The 20,918-nt window shown below is 37.8% G+C and overlaps 1 protein-coding gene across 48 annotated transcripts in view; it reads left to right on the top strand.

Annotated features, from left to right (window-relative positions):
- Positions 1 to 20,918, top strand: part of Rims1 (regulating synaptic membrane exocytosis 1) — a 499,647-nt gene that overhangs the window by 322,991 nt on the left and 155,738 nt on the right. For all 48 annotated transcript variants that reach the window (XR_010054639.1, XR_010054638.1, XR_010054637.1 and 45 more), the window contains 5 exon segments: positions 7,218 to 7,285; positions 9,092 to 9,202; positions 10,797 to 10,896; positions 14,401 to 14,524; positions 18,196 to 18,242. Coding sequence is in view for 42 of the 48 variants with exons in the window: in NM_052829.3 (NP_439894.2) it covers positions 7,218 to 7,285; positions 9,092 to 9,202; positions 10,797 to 10,896; positions 14,401 to 14,524; positions 18,196 to 18,242 (450 nt within the window). In the remaining 6 variants the exon portion in view is untranslated.

Raw genomic sequence — 20,918 nt, 5'->3', positions numbered from 1 at the left:
GTCCATGACCTGCTATTACTTAAAGAACGACAGGTAATCTACTGTTTACTGGTAAACCGAGGTCAGAGTTCAGCCAGGATTTTTGATACTGAGTTTGGTGTTTTTCAGAGTTAACCAGGGCATGGTGTTGATGTCTTCCCCAATCACTGCCCAAACCACCTAAAACAAGGAAGGAAGGAATGTGTGAGAGCAATGCCTTTGCATGTGCCAAATCAGTCCCCTCTCTGTGGGACAGTTTCTGAATTTACTGTCATGTGTTCTAAAAAATTTACTAATCTAATTTGCACCTCAGGCCCTCAAACAAACATTTGGTAACCGAGGAAGGAATGTTCAGCTTTGGACAGACTGGAGACCATAAATAATTTATGAGTCTAAGCAATGAATTTGATACCTCATTAGTGTAATAATTAGTAATTAGTACACTTATCTGAGTCCTCTCAGTAACTAAGTCGATTTAATTAAATATTGAATTCATATTCCAATGCAGAAGAATAGTGTCACCAGTTACGTGACAAAAAGATAGGAGAGGGAAATTGAAGAAATTGTAATTATTGTTTCTTAAACCATATCATTGGCTTACAGAAACACTGCACCCACTTGCTTTATGCAACGTGCTAACTTTGGAGAATCAGTTACCTGTTAAACCACGACCATAATGAATGCCGTGAACATATCCCTCTCCTCCAACTGTCTTTCTGCACACTGTGAAATGCATAGTCATGATCAAGCCCATAGTAAGACGTAGTCCATAGAGTCTCTGTGCACACGCACTGCAGTGCTGTTAATTCTGTTGACTGGTGAGCAGCAGAATATCTCCCCAGCCCCAGCCCTTCACGTTACACACCTCTGAGTAATTTAGCAAGGGCCTTCCTTTAAGACACCCCCCCCCTTTTTATGAACAGTTTGCTACTTTTTTTTAGAGAGAGAGATGGGGAGGGGAGACATTAACACCACGCCCTGGATAGCTCTGAAGACTGTAGGGAGTCCCCGTTACTACTTTATATGGTAACGTTACCAATGTACAGTCCTATCAGCATACATGCAGATCCCAGTATTTCTACTTATTTTCCACATCGACCTTTAAGAAAGACAGAGCCATTTTAACAGATGAGGAGTTACCCCGTCCCTCTTAGTTTCTGTGTTTGGCTGTTAGGATTGCCATGTTGAATGGTATACCACACCTCTATCTTTTCTGTGCCTGGTTTATTCCTCTTAGTTCTGTCTCCATCCATGTTTGGTCCACAATATTGAGACTTTCTCCTTCAGAAAGTTAATATTTTATTGTGTGCTTATGCACTGTTCTCTCTACTTCTCCTCTCAGTGGACGTAGGTGTCCCTATGTCCAGGTCGCAATGCACATGAGAAGGTACATTTCTTTTACTTATCTATTTAAGACCCTGATTTCAGTTATCTTGGCTATATCCCCTGAAGTGTTCTTGTCAGATCATATCATTGTATTTGTAATTTCAGAGATTTCCCCATTACTGTTTTACATAGTAGCGTTACCAACAGACAGCCCTATCAGTATACACAGAGATGCTAGTATTTCTATGTATTTGCCACATTGACCTTTAAAACTAGCCAGAGAGCCATTTTAACAGGTGAGAGTTGACATTTACTTCTACGCTTACTCTTGCTTTACGTTTCTTTGGTGATTCATGATGTAAACACCTTTAGGGCTAGCAGAGATTCTATTAAAAATGAAATTTCTTTCTCCCCACCTTTTTTGTTTTTTTTGGTTTTTTTTTTTTTTTTTTTTTTTTTACCTTTTCAAAACTGGGTGTAATGCTGCCATGACATGAGATTGTAGCTGTGTCTTTAAAATACTAACCTGCTTCGATGGTTAGTTCATACATGAGATCTGCATCATAAGAAAGCCACATTTCTAATATGTTTGATTACATGTATACTTTTTACAATTTCATACATAGGTATTACATTGTTACAATTTCTAACCTCCTTTTTACTACTCATCTCTTCCCCCAGACTCATGACCACTTCCTTATTATCGTGACACACACACACATATGTATATAGAAATATAGCCTGTTGATGTCCATTTGCCGATATCTGTAAATGTATACGCCCAGGGAAGACCCCTTTGACTGGATGGCTCATCGGTGGCTCCTTCCTGAGTGTATCTTCACCTCTGAGAAGCTATCAATTGCCTCTACCTCTTCACCTAGGGAAATCTGTGAAATTTCTTCTGTGGACATCCCATGTCCACGGGTATTGCCATTTACGTAAACGCCGTATAGGCAGCCATATTGTTGAGATGCCATGGCTTCAGCTCCCAGTGTAAATAGAAAACACTGGATTACGTTAGATCTAGTCCTGCGGTTCTTACAGTCTTCCGTGTTCCCTCATCTGGGATAATCTCTAAGCCTTAGGTGTTCAAGTTACGCCATTGATGTATCAGCTGAGACTGGGAACCCACCATGATCGGTTCTCTGTGTTCTTGAACGGTTGTGGATTCTGTGGTGGTCTCACATACCATAAGAAGAAGCTTTGTTGATGAGAGGTGAAAGTTGTGTGTGTGTGTGTGTGTGTGTGTTTATGGCATTTACTTGTTTTGCTTGGCTGTTCCTCAGTTAGATTTAAATTTCTCATCATGATTGAAGACGCTCACACAAACCGCAAATCCTTCAAATACGCCTCTGACTCTGCTTCAGGTCTAGAGTTCAAGGGGCACAAACTTGAGATTTCATGTTGTGCTTGCCTCTAAATATGTTTGGAGCATCAGAGCTGTCTTGGAGTTCGAATGAAGCTACCAAAATGTGTTTGGGGACTGATATTTCCACTCTCATAAGAACTTAGACTAACTTTAATGAAAAATAATAATTAAGTCTTACACAATTGCTAGTTTTATGTTCATATATTCTATAACATATAAGAGTATACATTTTATTTACATACTTTACATATTTATAAAATAGATTTTGGAGTATTTGACAGGTTATGTGGTTAATAGTTTCCTATAACAGCATATATTATCACCTGCTTTGATGACTAGAAGGAAGTCCTATAAAATATTTTTTCTTACACATAACTGCGATTGTGAGTAAAATTGTGGACTTTGTATATAGCAAGGTATTGTCTATTTTTTATGTAGTGCCACTAGTCTAATTCGAAAGCAGAACAACTTCCTAGGAGAACTTTTAAAATCTAAACAAACTACCTGAAATGGTATTTTTACACCTTAATTTGTAGTTTCAGATTTTAATTCCTGTCTATAAAATGAAATTTCTCAAAAAAAAAAAAAAAAAAACCCTGAACCCTGCATAGTGGTAGCTACAGGATTATCGGGCACGTATTGCCAACTCTCTGATAATGTTTATTCTCTTTGGTGATACATGGAGAGAGCATTTTCATTAATTATTTAATCTGCTATTAAAACATGAATGTCATTTGTAGTTGACTTTTTTTAAAATATGGTTTTCTCGGTATTTAGTTCATTTAAATGACCACATCATATCACCATATAGCCCCAAATGACCTCCAACCTGTATGTACCAGTCATAGTACTTGGCATGGGGAGTGCTTTCTTTACCTTACATAAATTAACATCCTTTTCTTAGCAGTGAATTGCTATCCGGTATACGTGATATTCACACATCCAGAAAATTGCCTATTTTACTTCTGTCCCACACTATATCAAAATAGTTTAATTTCTCCTAATTTTGGTTGATTTAACACACATTTATAGAGCAGTGGTTCTCAGGCTTCCTAATGCTGCGACCCTTTAATATAGTTCTTCATGTTGTGGTGAATTCCACCCACAAAATTATTTTCTTGCTACCCCACAACTATAATTCTTCTACTGCTCTGAACACTAATGTAGGATCTGATATGCAGGATAGCTGATCTGTGACACCCAGAGGGGCAGTGAACCACCAGGGTTTCAGAGGAACAAGCAAATGATGAAACAGTTTATGGGACTTAGGGACCCTGAAGGGCGGATAATTGCTTTTGATTTATGTCTGTGATGTTAACGTTTTGTATATGACAGTTGTGGAGTCTATGGAGGAAGAATGCTTTGCTTCTTGGGATGTCAGAAACATAGTCATAAACGTGTTGGAAATCGCGCAGTTACTGACAATCAGTCTTAACATTTGTATGGCCCCTTGTCATCATTCATTCTAATGACGTCAGACTATGCCTCATCTGCATTCTTAACATGAACGTGAAGTACACCTCTAATTCCCCACTAGCACATACATGACTTTGTGGTGAATAGCTTCCCTTTAATATTTGCAGGCTATGTACATGCTAAACTTGGCAAGTGTAGCTGTCACATAGATTATTACATACTGACTAAAGGAAATGAGAAGTGTGGGCTTTAAAAATATTACTAATCCGCATGCTCAGGCAAAAGCATCCTATACGGAACATATTTACGTTCAATGATTTCGGTTCATTCTATTGGGATCCATTGTGCTTTGACACTAGAAGTCAAAACTAAGGAATTTGGAATCATAATAATCCATGAGAGTGCATTATTATCTATGATAATCATACTAACTTAATTCTATATCTATTTGCATAGTATTCATGTCCCACTTAAATGATATAGATATTATTTATAAGTTGAAAAGAAATCTGTGTATTGAAAGTGCACAGTGAATGAAATTTCTTACAATGAAAACACTATGCCTAAGTCTTAATTAGCTTCTTTTTGCAAAGGTGTGGAGAGCTAGACTGTCTTAAAATTTCCAAAAAAATCATAATTATAAAATTACGTGAACATGGCTATATATGCCAAGTGCTATGCTTTCTTGTTCTGAATTAATGATAACAGTGAATTAGATCTTATAGAAGGACATTGAATATGCAACCAAATACTTGCATATGTTCTACAGGCAATGTAATTGAATATATTATTGTTTTGAATTCTTCAACCCAGCAGTTGATAGCTTTAGTCATTGTAAGTCCTCAAAGAAAATATTTTATCAAGAAGCATTTTTTTAAAAAGTATTTTTGAAGTTTTGCTGAGTCTTTTTAAATTGTCAGTATCAGAGAAGTGTAATGAGGAGGACAAATTTTAGTATTTAAAATTTTTTTATCTTAAAAACTCCATCATTTTCTGTGCAGAAGAAGCAACAGATTAAAATTACATGCTTTTAATTATTTTAACAAAATTTTAAGCAAAAAATAGTGCTAGTTAATAGATGACCACGAAACTGTTAAAATATGTTCAGAATACAAAAAGGCTTGATGTTTCTAAATTAAATAAGTTTTCTTTGACACGTTATTAATTTTTTAACATATTCATTTTCTAGTAATATTTAGCGTGCATCTGCAATTCCATGTATGATCCAAGGTTATTAAAACACACAGCTACATGTAGCATTCAAGATGGTTTTCCTATGAGGCTTTTGTCTGACGCAAGAGCAGTGATTGAAAGGCCTCTTTTCATAATATGAGGAGTGTCATTGAATTTGACCAAAAAAATCAACTTTTTAGCTCTTTGCATGTGAGGAACACTTTTGTATAAAAATAGTCTATATAAGTGTTTAGACTTATGTAGACAAATGAAGTCAAATACAGAAATGAACCATCACAAGGGGAAGGGAATAAGCCAAGAAGGAGTCCAAGACAGTAGTGATCACACAAAGGACTAATTTTTTCCCCTACATCTCCTGAGAGAGTCCTTTCCCCCACTCCTCATCCCCACCCCACCAGACCTCCCCGCTCCCTCGAAAGTTCAGGTGCATCTTCTTAGTTCTACAAACCTGAGTTCTACAAACCTGAGTCTTTTAAAGATGACCTAGATGGTAACAGTGTATCAGGTCTTTTTCCAAAGTAGGTGGGGCTTGGAGAAAGACATTTATGAATGGCACTACCCAGCCCGTCAGCAAATACATCAGTACTTCAGTATTCGTGTAAGTTTGTTTTCTGAGAGGAATTGATGATTGGAGACTTGATAAAAGCACGGGAAGTTAGACAGACAGTAAATACATAATACAAAAGTTCTCAATGTTGAAACTACGTACATTTCATTAATTGGAAGAATTAGGAATGCACAAACTTCGACATTGTACCATCTGTGCATTCCAGACGTGATATTTTGAGAGCGATCCCATCCCAGGTGAAGTAATATTTTAAGAGAATACTTCTTGCTGGTCTCACGTCTGACATTAGTACCTGCACAGAACCTGCCATTATCCCTATAAATGTATGACACTCCAGTATTTATTGTAGCTCTTATAACATGTTTTTTTTTCTCCAAATCAAGGGTGTGTAGAAGAAAACGGCAGAGATCACTAGAGTGGAAATGTGTGGATTTGATGACTACAGAGTTCACATAAATTTTTGAAATTGTTATGAATTCCATTTTTCCATTTCTCGTATCTCCCATGACTGCCACCGATGAGGATGTTTATATCACTAAGAAGCAATTATAAGCCAAGCGTGTTTTTCAAACAGTTAACTAGCAGTAGCAATGTGCTTTGGGCTTAGCCGGCATAGCCAACTCTCTGATAATTTCTATTATACTTGGAGCTACATAGAGAGAACATTTTCATGGAGATAATCTGGTATTAAAACATGAAGGTCATTTGTACCTGACTTTTTTTAAAAAAGAAAATACTGGTTTTCTTAGGCCTTTCATCTCTTTCATCTCTTTCCTTTAAATTTTTATATTTTTCTAAATTTCTGTGGCTTTATACTTCAAGTATGTATTAAAATGAATACTTATAAACTCGTGTCAACAATGCTAGGGCTTTTTTAAAAGTTCCTATGCCCTTGATAATACTGACGGAATACAAGGTCATTTGCGTGCAGCCTTTGTTAAGCTGTCCTTGATCGTTTATTTATTTGTTATTAGGTAGGTGTGTCTTATTATCAGTTAATGGAGGAGGATTTGGAGCACCACTTTCTGCCACTAGATGGCAGGCGATAGCCTGAAACGGAGTTTTGTGCTGCCAGGCAGGCAGGATGCACCCTGTAGCTTTCCTTATTTTTGTGTCAAGCGTTCCTAGGATGGCTGGCTACACTACAGGATAGTCCTTGCTTGCCTGAAGTCCACTCGTACCGCTCGTTCCCTCACTGATGTGATTAGAGCCTTAACTTTCACAGGCCAGCTGTGTGTTATTAGTCCAAGAGGCAAACGCTGATGACTTAATGCCCCAAACTCTCTTTCCATCGACTCGAAGACATAATGTTGAAGTTAGCGCGTCTTCTATCTTAACCACCTTCTCTTCTTTTCCTCCGCACAGGTGACTTGGATTACTACTGGTTGGATCCCGCCACGTGGCACAGCAGGGAAACGTCGCCTATCAGTTCGGTGAGTTTTCCGATGCAGTTCAAGATTTAGACGTGGATTGTTTATCCTTTGCTCCTCCCTCCATAAACATCTCTCTGGATCTCTTACTCATTTTATTACAGCCATTATTCATTTAATTCAAAGGGACCGCTTTGAAGAGAAGGGGGACTTATCTCTGAATAGTCGACAAGTCTTAAATTTCGAAAAGCACACTTACTCATTTCACTTTCGCCACGAAATTATTCTTAAATGAAGAGAGATGTTCCTCGTGAAATCTGAGAGTGTTTTATACATCCGCGTTGAAAATGACTTTTCTCGATAATAATAAAAGGTTGCCATATTCTCACGGTAAATAGATCTGTTAAGACTCACATCCTGGGATCAAAGTTAGATAACAGTGCTGGTTACACAGCTTATCTTGCTAAGGCTGTAGTTCTTTTGATTTTTTTCAAAGTCTAATTAATGTCTGCTCCAGAAAAGCAAGTCCACCCCATAATAATGTTCAAATAATGTGATGGATCCTAGTTTAATTCTGAGTTCATGCACACTAACCTTTACTCCCTGGTTGAATTTCCGTGCTCAGTTTTCCCCTACAGGGAGATTTTAAGATTGCTTCAGAGATAAACATGGGCACGCAAATAAGAAGTGAGAGTACAGTCTAGGGTAGAGGCCTGAGTTAGCCTGAATGATATATTCTTCCAGGTTAAGACAAGTTACAATGGTGCTTAATTAGTTTAACCTCTTGTTATTGGAATGTTTTTATAGAGCATTGGACATATTGGAGAGAGTTTCATTCTGTAGTTCCTACACACACACACACACACACACACACACACACACACACACACACGCACACACACACACTTACATATACAGATAGACACACACAGATAAGCAAATAAGCACACTCACTGATACAAACACAGAGGAAGAAACACATGCACAACAATACACACACACACACACACACACACACACACACACACACACACCCCAAACACATAAAAGTTTTATCCTTTGAATTGGATATGTTTTAGCTCCTGGATCACACACTGCTTCAGCTAACTTACTTCTGAAGAAAATACTTTTAAAGGCTGGAGGAGAAATCTCGGAAACTTTTATCAAAAACAAGTTCAAATATTTGGAATTAAATCCAAATTTAATTCCAAGTTCGATCCCCAGAACCCACATTGTGAAACAAAAGAACCATAAGTTGTCCTCTGACCTCTGCGTGAACATCGTAGTACGTGTGCTTCCTCTCATTAACCAGTTAAAGATAAAATATTATGGTTGAAATGTGTTTCACACTTATTCTACGTAACCCATCACTTTGGGGCACGGTGCAATGCAGGGTGCTGGTTGTTTACAAGCCGCACAAGCCTGCCACTGCCCAGCATCACGGCAAAGAAGCACCTAACAGACACATCACAACCTGGTTAAAGTTAAGATTCACTGTGGTACCTACTGAATGCTAACACTCTTACATAACTGTAAAGTAAAATTAGATTGTAGGGTAAGCCAATGCAGCCCAATATACTGTCCGCATTAACAAGTCAAACGTGGCTTTCCCTATGTGTGCTAAGGATATTAACCTTTCAGTCAGAGACATGTTTTAGACCCTTTGGTTGTTAACAGCTTTATAAACATTGCAAATAAAGCACAGCTCTAGCTGAAAAGCTTAATCACCTCACTGGAGAGCCCTTTTAGATAAAGAATTCCCGATCTAGTGTCTTTTAGCTCAAAGACATCTTATCATGTTACCACTATGGTAGATAATGCAGCTATAGGAAGTAAGACAAGACATTCACCTCCGTTGTGTTTTGCTAGCATCCTGTAACGTGGCAGCCGTCTAAAGAGGGAGATCGACTAATCGGCCGTGTTATTCTTAACAAAAGAACAACCATGCCCAAAGAATCAGGTGCATTATTGGGTCTGAAGGTAGGTAAACCTGTTCATACCGCCTCCTCCTGGATAAAGAACAGTGCAGACAGCTTTCCCAGAGTTCACAACAGTTGGTTTTTAAATATGTCCTGGAGCATCTTCATAGAAGCAGGAGGAGGGGGAGGAAGGAATGGGAGAGGAGGGAAAAGGGATAACATCTGAAATGTAAATACATAAGATATCCAATAAAATGGCTGACACACACCAAAAAAAAAAAAAAAAAACTAAAAATTTTCCTCTCTTTTCCAAAGTAAATTCTCTCCAGTGAATGCAGTTAGCTTAAATGTTTTAAAGTGTCAGTAAGGGAAAGGTTTTCTAATAAGAGTGGACTTACAGTAATGTTGAAAGTGTGTAAGTTTCTTTTAAAGACATTTATTGTCCTCTAAGACAATAATAAATCCTAGTATGTTAGATTCGCAAAGATATTTTATAAAACACTGTATATATGGGTACACATACACATGTGTACATTCGTTCATATCCTGCATTATGTATATCCAGGTATCTGTGTCAAATCACATAATTTCGCCGGAAGTATCCTAAATATTCAAAGATTGTGCTCGACATATTGTTGCTGTTGTGTGTGACTCGTTGCAAACTATTGGCCATTAATTTAGGGAGCAGGTTTAGCTCATAAGTGGGGTTCCTGCCTGACATTCATGAAAGCCCTGGGTTTTAAACAGAGCACAGCATAACAAAAATATATTCGTGTACTTATTTATATTTTGTAGACTATTAGTATCAACTACTGTTGTTATTAAATAATCCTGGTAGCCTGCACTAATAGCTCTGTTACAAAACAAAACAAAACAAAACTGTGGACCAATCTTTCCATTGAGTATCCTTCCACCCGCCTTCTCTCTCTTCCACCCATCTCTGTGTATATTGGAGACCCTTGTATCAGGTAGAATCGAGCCTGGAGGTTTATGTCAAATACGTTAGGTCTAACGGGAAGTGTTGGATGCTAAACAATATAATTCAGGTTTGAGAGTCAAGTGTCCATGGCCAGGAATGGCAAATGACATCATCCAGATGTTCTGCAATAGAATAGCCGAGGAGTAGAATGGTTTTGAACAGCCGAAGCTCTGATACTTGTACGGTGTAACACTTTGTACAGTGGCACGTCACTCGCTCCAGGTGGCCTTGCTCGGGTGGAATCTGCAGTCTGTACGAACCCAGGTCCACCACGGTTATAGGAAAATGCCAGCGTTTGATATGGACATGGGGTGTGTCTTTATGCAAATATACGCGTGAGCACGGCATGGAAGATTCCTGAATTCCGTGCAAACAGCACCAAACACTGGATGACTACCCGTGACCAGGGAGTTGTACGCCTGTCTTCTAAGTGTAAATCATCACAGTGTACTTTGATTGTTAATACAGTATAAAAAGTCAGCACACAGTCTTCCTTACATTGCTGTCCAGTGTTTCTTTTTTTAAAATAATGCTTTACTACTATGTACTTCAATAAAGAACGCAGCACATGAGTGTCCCGTGCTGAGTTGTAAGCATGTTAGAAGACAATGTACAGTCTGCTAACAAATGTATTCGTGGATGAACGGTAGGAGCTCATGAATCTGTAATTATCCAGGTGGTTGGAGGAAAAATGACGGACTTAGGGCGCCTTGGTGCTTTCATCACCAAAGTAAAGAAGGGCAGCCTGGCAGACGTCGTCGGACACCTAAGAGCAGGTAAATTGCCTGTTTCTCATATGTAAGCAGTTTTCATCTCTGTATACATGGAAGGGATCCAGTCTGTGTTCAGTCGTGTATATATGTGAGTTGTCACCAAGCCCTTATGACGCACAGGTACATGTCTATTTCTGATGTAGATATTTACCCATTCGATTGTAGGTATCTGTGCGTAAACAGCAATTAGGAGACGGTAAGATTGGGGATCTCTTTTAGTTACCTAAAAGCATAGATGGAAAAGAGTGAAAAAACACCTATTTTATAAATCATGACACTGAAACGAAAATCCAAACCCAAAGTGGATTAGCATCTGTTAAAAGCACATTCTACACCAGTAAGTCTTTCGCAATGGGTCAAAACAGTTATTTAGAAATTGTAACTGATTTACTGCACATGGTAATTATAATAGATAATACACAATTGCATATAGCCAATTATAATAATGGCTCCTATACAAATTATTTAAAGAAATATAGGTTAATTGAAATATTACCGATTATGCCACTTCTATAGTATACAAGTGTTATTTATTATTATTATTTTTCTCTATACATAGCCTTAGCAGACACAGCAGAGGAAGATCACTAAATGTATGATATATTTAGTAGCAGCACAATTCAAATTTTATTTTAGCAACTTCCTTATTTTTAATTTTGGTTGAAGTCATAGTCACATTTCTAGTTAGTCTCACTGTAGGTGACGGACGCATAGCTGTTCCAGCGAAGGTGATCTTTGACACAGGAATAAGGAATCCCATGGTAGCTAAAGCCAATGTTAGCTACAGAAGGCGGTGCTCACAGACAAGAACAGCATGGCAGCTTTCGAATGCTGTCGTTTTCTTAGATGGTTCCAGAAGTGAGTGAAGTGGCTGTTCTCTGTGATGTAGCCTGTGGTTTCCACTCCTTTAACACGCTCTTGACGAGGCCGCCAGCTTAAAGCTGAACTGATAAAGGCTCATCCGGGAAAACCGCAAAACATACAAGTTTGCCTTTTACTCTAAGCCGTGGATTTGGACAAAATAAACGTGATTTTTAATTTTTAATTTTTTGTGGACCCATTGATGGAGACTACTGGATATATATATAATATTATAATGTACGAACTGGCTTCTCTTCTATTTCCATATAAATACCTTTAGCTTTTAAAACTCACTCCTGACATTATCTGTTGATTGATTGATTGATGATTGATTGACCTTTACCGGGAATTTGGAACAGTAATTCCATCGTTAGATTTCTACAGTCCGACTCCTCTTCAAGTCAAAGCAAGTCACTGCAGCTGGGTTTCTCTGAAACATTAACCCCACACCCTCACCCTTGTCATTCCCTCTCTGCCCCTAGTTTATCTTTTTCTTTTTAAAATTTTTTTTTATTCAACGCAAAGCTTTGTAGCTCTGCCCACTGTGAGCCTACAGTGACCCCTGGCTAGGTCAGTCTACCTGTGTCCTGGCAAGCTTCTGCCTCCCCCCCACCCCCAAGGTTTCCTTAGCACCAGCCGTCAACCTGCTCAGATTGATGAAATCCTTTTCATCTTTCAACGCTCATAATTCAAGTGTTTCTTGATTATCTCCCATAGGACAATAACTAAAATCCCTATGCTCCTATTACCACCCGACTCTACTTCTCTTCCTGACTGGATGCGTGTGATGGCAGTAAACCCATTATTTAAAGATTTTTAAAATTCGGTCTCTATTATATTTCCACCGTGAAATATAAAAACAAAGTATTATTTTTTTCCTCCTCCTTGAGTACATCTATCTGAGGTGATATTCTGTGGATTAACAAGTGGTATGGATGGTATTAAATACTTCCTGTATTCTGTTTTATTGCAAGACACATAGATTAAAACATGGATCAATTTGTCTTGTTAGTAAAAGTTACATTTCCAGGTAACTGTCAATAAGGAAGCCTAGTTTACAATGCATTGCTTTAGCAAGATAATGGTTGCAACCCACTATTGGGTATTAAAATCAATATATTTGTATTCGTCATTTTGAAAAAAATGATACAATATAATGGGAATTATTAGGGTAAGTAATATATTTTCCCAGCATATGTCTAAATGAATACATCTATCTATATAAATTAAATATATATCCATCTAATGAATTATATCCAATTATAAAATTCATTAGAATATATATATATATATGCATGCCTAATGAACTAGTGATGTTAAATTTTGTTTCTTCAGTCAAAACCTTTTGAATATTGCTAACATAAATATGTAATTTATTTCTTTCCTTTTCTTATCAGTGAAGTGTATTTGAAAAATCTTTCTAGGTAACTTCTTAGGTCAAATTATTAAAACTTATTTAATTATTGGGGATAACCATATTTTTAGGTTTAGCATAAGTAGTACACTTTTTACTTTAAAAAAAAATTCTGAGGAAATAAGAATTACTTTAAGAAGAGTTTTTCCATTCATTATAAAAAAGAGCCTAACATTTAAAAACGTCACGTGCGTGTCTACCTTAACATATACAATAATGCTAGTTAAACCCTGAATATAACTAGGTCCTTAATTATTTTAGGACCTCAAATTCTTAGAATTACTGAATAAGCCTGACCGTCAACATATAAGCCACCTCAAAGAGTCGTCACCAACTGAAGGACAGCTCACCCATGGAGTCTGCCATTGTGGGCTGGCAAGTCCTGGCAAAGGACCATTTAGAATCTGACATATTCATGGGAGTACATCTTTGTCTCCAAATCATGTACTTTTAAGCTAGATTTAAAATAACAACCATGGGTTCCTCTATCCACCCCATGGGATATCATATTTCTGTCCTTCATTGACCTTGGACTGTCTTACTAAGAAATCAGTACTATATTAATCCTCTATAGTCTCCAATATTTCCCATGGTTACTTTAGTATGCCCTACACACTCTCTATAGAATGTATGTGTTTTGAACATCTGGAAGGGGATTAACTGTCATGCAACCGTTTTTGCATCTGCTTGCTTCATAATTGCCATGGCTACCTATGCTGCCTTATCTATGGGTATGAATCCAAACCCTTTCACGCCTTCTTATTCTGCTGCGCATCGGGTGAAGACGATGAGATGATTGTTGCTAAACAGTCTTAGCTCTCCTTTAGTAAGAACCCGTCCCATGCAGAGCCACCTACATTCATTATATTATATTACTACAGGGCATGCTGCTAACCTTGGTTTTAATGTTTTCAAACCGGCTGTGCTAATTTCCATCCCATAGCGTGAGATCGCTTTCATATTCTTTCTGGCATACCTAAAAGGGTAAAGGCAGTTTTATAAATGGACCATCCTCAGGGACCAGTATGATCTGGGAGAGGAAAGCCAAAGGGGGAAAAATAAATAAATAAAGGTGGTGAGAAGCACGATTGATTAGCTGACATTGTAGGACAAGCCTTAAATAGTAGCTTATTGGTTTGTGGTTTGCATTTCTTTGGTTCAAAGAAGAGAAAAGATAAGAAAAATAAAGAGAATGTATAAGGTAAAAACATGCCCTCTTTTTTAAATTCAAGGGGACGAAGTCCTAGAGTGGAATGGTAAACCCCTGCCGGGAGCAACAAACGAAGAAGTTTACAACATTATCTTAGAATCAAAATCAGAACCTCAAGTTGAGATTATTGTTTCAAGGCCTATTGGGTAAGGCTAAACAAACTTACTTCTTAAGTTCAGTAGATTTCATGTACTAGCAGGGTTTTTACAGAGAAGTTTTTGCATTTATACAGCACAGTTGAACACAGATAGCCTTTTAAATTGATCGTGGGCATATATAAGAGATGATAAAGTTTTCTTAACTTTTAAAATTAGAACACTGATTTTTCTCCCCTAACTTATTTTAGAAGGTCCACAATAGATTAATATAAAAATGTTGATACATAGTTTTTTTTAAAGATTTATTTATTCATTTATTATATATAAGTACACTGTAGCTGTCTTCAGACACACCAGAAGAGGGCATTGGGTCTCCTTACAGATGGTTGTGAGCCACCATGTGGTTGCTGGGAATTGAACTCAGGACCTCTGGAAGAGCAGTCGGGTGCTCTTAACCGCTGAGCCATCTCTCCAGCCCGATACATAGTTTTTTAACAAGTGAAATATTAAACAAAGTATTTTCTTTCAATGATTACTGACTTCTTCTGGTCATTTCTAATGTAGTAAATGCGCTTCTTTTAAGGGACTAACTGGCCAATTCACCTTGTGATATTTAAATATCACACATCTCCAGTAAATTCTTACTCTATAAAGGAGAAGACATTTTTGCATATAGTTACGAAAGAGTGGTTTCAGCTTTTATTTAAAAGCAAGCAGAGAATGTTGAATATGTGGGTGTTTGAAGCATTATAACATATGGTATTTCAGAAACTTCAGTTTTAATCACGATTCAGTAATCGACAGGCAGTAGATTATTTCTCTCTATCTGCCCCCAGGTCCCTATAATGTTAGCTTTTTTCAAGCCAAGTCACAAATCCCAAGCTGAAATTTCATTTACCATCCCATAAATTTTAGTAGGCATTTTGAACTATGTTATTACAATGAGCTCACTATTTGAATTTCTTCTTGGCAAGCAACTTTTATATCTATTATATAAATTATATAGAATATAAATTATATTTATGTTTTAAGTATATTACAGAGGTCTGATTTGACACACTTACGTTGAAATCCTGGTAACTTTAATTTTCATTGTTTCTAAGAGTTCATATCAAGGCAAAACATAGAAGAAAACAATCACCCTAATATTGACAGAATGAAAATGTATGATCATTTTTCACAGAATATTAATATGTAAAACCCTAAAGCCAAACTTATCACTAATTTTAATTGGTAGCAACGGATATACATGGAAGACATTTCCCAAAATATTGTATATTTTCACATAAGACTTTTAAAGTAACGCCATGATTTATGCTAGTTTTACCTACTATGTGTTCTAGTGCTGAGGTACATGGGAGATTGGAAAAGAGGTAAGTAAAATTGGGAGAAAAATCAACAATATATAAATAAAATCTATACTTAAGCCCTGCACACATATCCAGACTCTTTGGAGAGACATAGTGCATTCAGAATGCGCAGAGGAAATAGTGATTTATCCTGGCGTAAGATAACGGCAGACAATTAAAGTAGACTGGATTAACCCTCATATTACTGCTTTCTGTGTGAATGTCAAACAAGCATCCACATCACAACCCTAGTCCATCGTGGAATGTGGAGTCCAGAAGGCTGTGACTTTTCACATTACCTTTGAATGAGCACCGAAGCTGTTGCACGCATTGTTAGAATTGCTCCTATTATGTTCCCAACAGTAATATTTAATTTTGTTCATGTTTGATTTATTAACATAATGATTCCAGAGATCATTGTCAATATAAGCCATGGTTAATACAGATTAAACAGCCAAAGCCGTTTTTAGATGTTTTCGGAAGTTCCAAGCACATCTTTGACTTTTGTGATTCTGATCATTAATAAAATTATTGATCCCAAGACTTGTGAGTAGAAATAACTAAAGAAATCTTGTATTAACAAATGGAACCATGTGCAAGGAAACCTTGTAGAAGCAATTAATGTTAATGTCGGCCCAAAATTATTTTGGAATTTTTTTATTAAATTATCTTATTTATTTGCATTCCAAAAGCTGCCCCCATTCCTGGTGCCCCTCCCCTCCAACTTTGCTCACCCCCATCTGACCACCCACCCTCTTACCCACCCACCCCCACCTCGACGCCAACTCCACCCCTCGGCCTCCCCTTTCCATGGAGCAGCAGTCTCTATACAGAATTAGGTGCATCGTCTCCCACTGAGGCCAGACAAGGCCGTCCTCTGCTACAAATATGTCAGGGGCCACATACCAGCCCCCAAATGCTCTTTGGTTGGTGGCTTAGTTATTTACTGTTTTAGAATTTTTAAAACAACTTCTCTCTGATCTTCCTATCCCTTTCTGAGTTTTCAAATGACTGTGTAAGATTTTACTGTGTCAGATATCCAAAAGCTCTTATGATCTAAAATTGTGAGCATCCTAATTCATAAAAATAACTCATTTCCATCTGCTCAGGTGAATGGAGAGGAAATTGCCCTTGTGGGGAAAAAAAAGTTGTATTTCAGGAATAGGAAAGCAATCTCTATGATAGTTTCATGGAAATGGTATTGTCTATTTATAAAATATATTTTATAAAATATGCAGAATGAGGTTTTATCATCTGTAGAAAATTTTAAACATGGCTAATTATTAAATCAGTTTGCACAGAAAGGAACGATGAAGCATCAAAGAATAAAAAGAGAAATGAGAGGAAAATTTAAGTAGTAAATCCAAGTGAATTTAGGTTGCCAGGTAAGTGATTAAAATAGGTAACTGATATGCTGATAATTCTCTCAGTAATAACTCCAGTCTGCTTTAATGTGTCATGTTAATATTTGTATCTTATTCATCTTCTTAAATTGCTACTGAACTCATATCGAAAGAGGAGAGGCAATGCAGTCTTATACAGTGTGATACCCAGTCTAAGATAACCCAGCATTCTGATGGGGTTTTAAGGTCTCAGTGGATACCAGGATAAGCTGAAGTGATCGTATATATGTTTTTCAGAGTAATGTGTGAGCATGGCAGGAAGGGGTGCTCTCACAACTCACTTAAACCATGTAGTGGGATAGCTGTGTATTCCGCAAGTTTCAGTCCAGAGCTATGAATCTCTACGAAGCGCATATATTTGCATATGTATTTTATGTGCCATGTATATATTGCATGCACATACGTGAAATATTTTGCCTTTTTTTTTGTTGCAAGCTTGAGCCATTGTTAATTTGTGAAGCAATTCATCCTTTTAATTTTCTTAACCTTGCCCATGATCTCCACTGTTTCATTTTATTACGAAGAGGCATTCCCATCTGTTTCGCTCAGTAAACTCTTTCAGATGTGTTTGTAAAGCGTATTACTGATTTGTAAAATTTGTGTCATTTAATTTCCTGGAACTGAAATGAAATATTACCGTTAACATTTTTGTTTTTAATTTCCAAAACCTGCTGTTTTGGTAGTAAAAATATTGTGGTGATTTTATCCACAATATTAGTCTGTCGCCATGTTAAAGAGTTTTGCTATTAAATATATAAAAAAAAATTTTGTTTTTTACTGCAGTTTTCTTTTATGTGGTGTTTGGCATTCATGCACATTAGCAGTTACCTAAATAGTAACTCTCCTTCATTCTTATATCCGTTAAGACCCAAAAGGACTTTTCACAACACTGAGATAAAATGGGCGGTGGCTGCCTCAGGTAGGGTAATTTGCCTAAAGGGATTTTCACTGTATCTGTTTCTTTTAGTGACATCCCCAGGATCCCTGAGAGTTCCCATCCTCCCCTGGAGTCCAGTGAGTAGAGCATTCCTTGTTGTTACAAATACAGTAAATTACAAAGTAAGAGTCATCGTTTTCCTAAGTCATTTGTTGTAAATGAATTCATAGGACCGTTTGGCTGTCTTCACTAATACCAAATTTTGCAGCCATAATAACTCAAACATTCTTCTTTACAGATAATTTTCTTTTGTCTAGTGTGTGTGTGTGTGTGTGTGTGTGTGTGTGTGTGTGTGTTTGTGTGTGTGCACAACAAAGATCTTTGTTTCAACACCCTCCTTTATTATAAAGTTAAGGTGTTGTATCGGGAGTGTTATGTTTAGGGCAGGTGTTTAGAAGGAAACTGAGACAGATTCATGGAGAATAAGTAGTTTATTAAGAAAGTTCTTAGCTCTGTGAAGAGAAAGCAGGAGGCTCTTAGCATGATGGGAGCATCAAGGAGAGTTCAGACCTTAGTACCAGAGGCAGATGGCAAGGTAGTGCCTTGGAGAATCAGAGCCTACATAGCAGAAGCCAGCATCTGAGGATGGGGGAAATCTTATACCCAGAGCTTGCAGCTGGGCTCTCTGATTCCCCGGTCAGTGGAAAAATGAGGAAGTGGGATACAGGAGGTATGGAGCCAACACCTGCTTTGATGTTAACTGGCTTCCCTGGTAAGTAATCCTGGAACTGGAATGACTGACCATGTTTCAGTAGGCAAGCCTTTTAGCATCTGGGAGATGAGGACTGCTTCTGACATTGCATTCTAGTAAGAATAGTAATAAATCTAGTAATAAATCTGTTCACTGCACGCACCGAAAAATGTACTTTTGACCAGGTGTTATGACACAGGTTTGTAATCCAGTCTCTTGGAAGGTAGATGGAGGAGATTAGCTTATGCTACATGGCAAGAATCTGTCTCAAGGTAACAAAACAACAACCGTAACACTAAACCTTGTAATGCTTGACTCTCCTGATTGAATGACAAGGAGCAGTCTCAGGACCAGTCTTAACACATTTGTAAATAATTACCACTCATCATATAATAGAGACCCATGTGACAGCAGAAGTCTGGGGGTAGTAGAAGTTGCTTATTGGGTGGAAGCGTGTGTTTTTTAAGTATAGCCACTTGGGATGAGATGAAAACATATGGTACATAATGGCACTTGGAGATGATGACATTTGGTTCATAGCCCGGATATGATTGCCATTCGGTTAAAACTGGGGTTTGGTTCTCTAGGTATTTTTTTCTTTTTATAATTCTTGGATTTTCTTAAATTTACATTTCAAATGTTACTGCCTTTCCTGGTTTCCTGGACATAAGGCCCCTATCCCATCCCCCTCCCCTTCTTCTATAAAGGTGTTCCTCTCCCCATCTACCCCTTTTCCCCCTCCACCGACATTCCCCTATAGTGGGGGTCCAACCTTGGCAGGACCAAGGGCTTCTCCTTCCATTGGTGCCCAACAAGGCCATTCTCTGCTACATATGCAGCTGGAGCCATGGGTTGGTCCATGTATAGTCTTTGGGTAGTGGCTCAGTCCCTGGGAGGTCTGGTTGGTTGGCATTGTTGGTCTTAATGGGGTTGCAAGCCCCTTCAAGCTCTTTCAATCCTTTCTCTAATTCCTCTAACGGGGGTCTCATTCTCAGCTCAGTGGTTTGCTGCTAGCATTTGCTTTCTATACTTGACATGCTCTGGCTTAGTCTCTCAGGAGACATCTACATCCGGTTCCTGTCAGCATAGTTCTCTAGGTATTAATACAGAATTCATCCTGTATGACTATAAAATTAAGTTGATGATAAGGGGAGTAGTGTGGGGAGAAAATGATGACCATGCCGAAGAAGGAACCAGTGGCCAATTTACCACACAAAACCTTTTCCATCACGTTCCCATAACATTTGGAGCTTGGCCCAGATCCTGTTTTGAGCTTTTTGATGACCAGTATGAAGAGATACATGGAGAAAGTTCCACAAATAATAATTGACTTGATAGCATTGAAAATAGTCTTATTTTTTTGAAGTCAACCTTATCATAAGCAACAATATTTTAAGACCTAAAACGTTAGTGGGGCTAGGGTAAAGAAACCTGATGAAAATGAAATTTCACCTTATAGCTTCATTTCATGTAGTTAAAAGTCTCCTTTTTAGGGAACAAATTGCTGCATATGGTTTAATTTAAACCTCATTTTGGAGTTGTTGAAACAAAACACACTACTGTCTTACTAAAGGGAATAGGAGACAATTGATTCTGGAGCCATCTCGAGTGAACATGGACTGGGAACAGAGTTTATATTTACCTAATTCCGTGTTCCACCATGGAAGCGGTTTCCTGAAGTTGTATAGTTTTATAGAACAAAGAAAGTCATAAATCAAGGCAGGTTTATCATATACTGGCAGGTCCATCAGAGGAGGGGAAGTTACAAAGGGGTGAAGGAAACTAATCTACAGGCCCAAGATGCATGTGATAACTGCCTATGTTGGGGTTCATTGGAACTAGATTCCAAAGGTTTTCTTTTTTCCTTCTGCCAGTCTAGTTCTGTCATAGAAGGGGGCAAGAAATGGCTGCTCCAGGGGTTAAAGAGAAACCAAACAAGGTAGCGACCCCATAGATCTCTGACATTCCCATTTCTGCACCTCTCATCAGCCAGTCAGTCCTGGCCGACACAGCTTCTGTTCAGAGTGTAGAAAAGAACTGCATGGATAGCATGCCTTCATGT

The sequence above is a fragment of the Rattus norvegicus genome, chromosome 9 (assembly GCF_036323735.1).
Source record: "Rattus norvegicus strain BN/NHsdMcwi chromosome 9, GRCr8, whole genome shotgun sequence".
Taxonomy (NCBI): domain Eukaryota; kingdom Metazoa; phylum Chordata; class Mammalia; order Rodentia; family Muridae; genus Rattus; species Rattus norvegicus.
The sequence above is the reverse complement of the archived record's forward strand: the minus strand, read 5'-3'. Positions and strand labels throughout refer to the sequence as shown.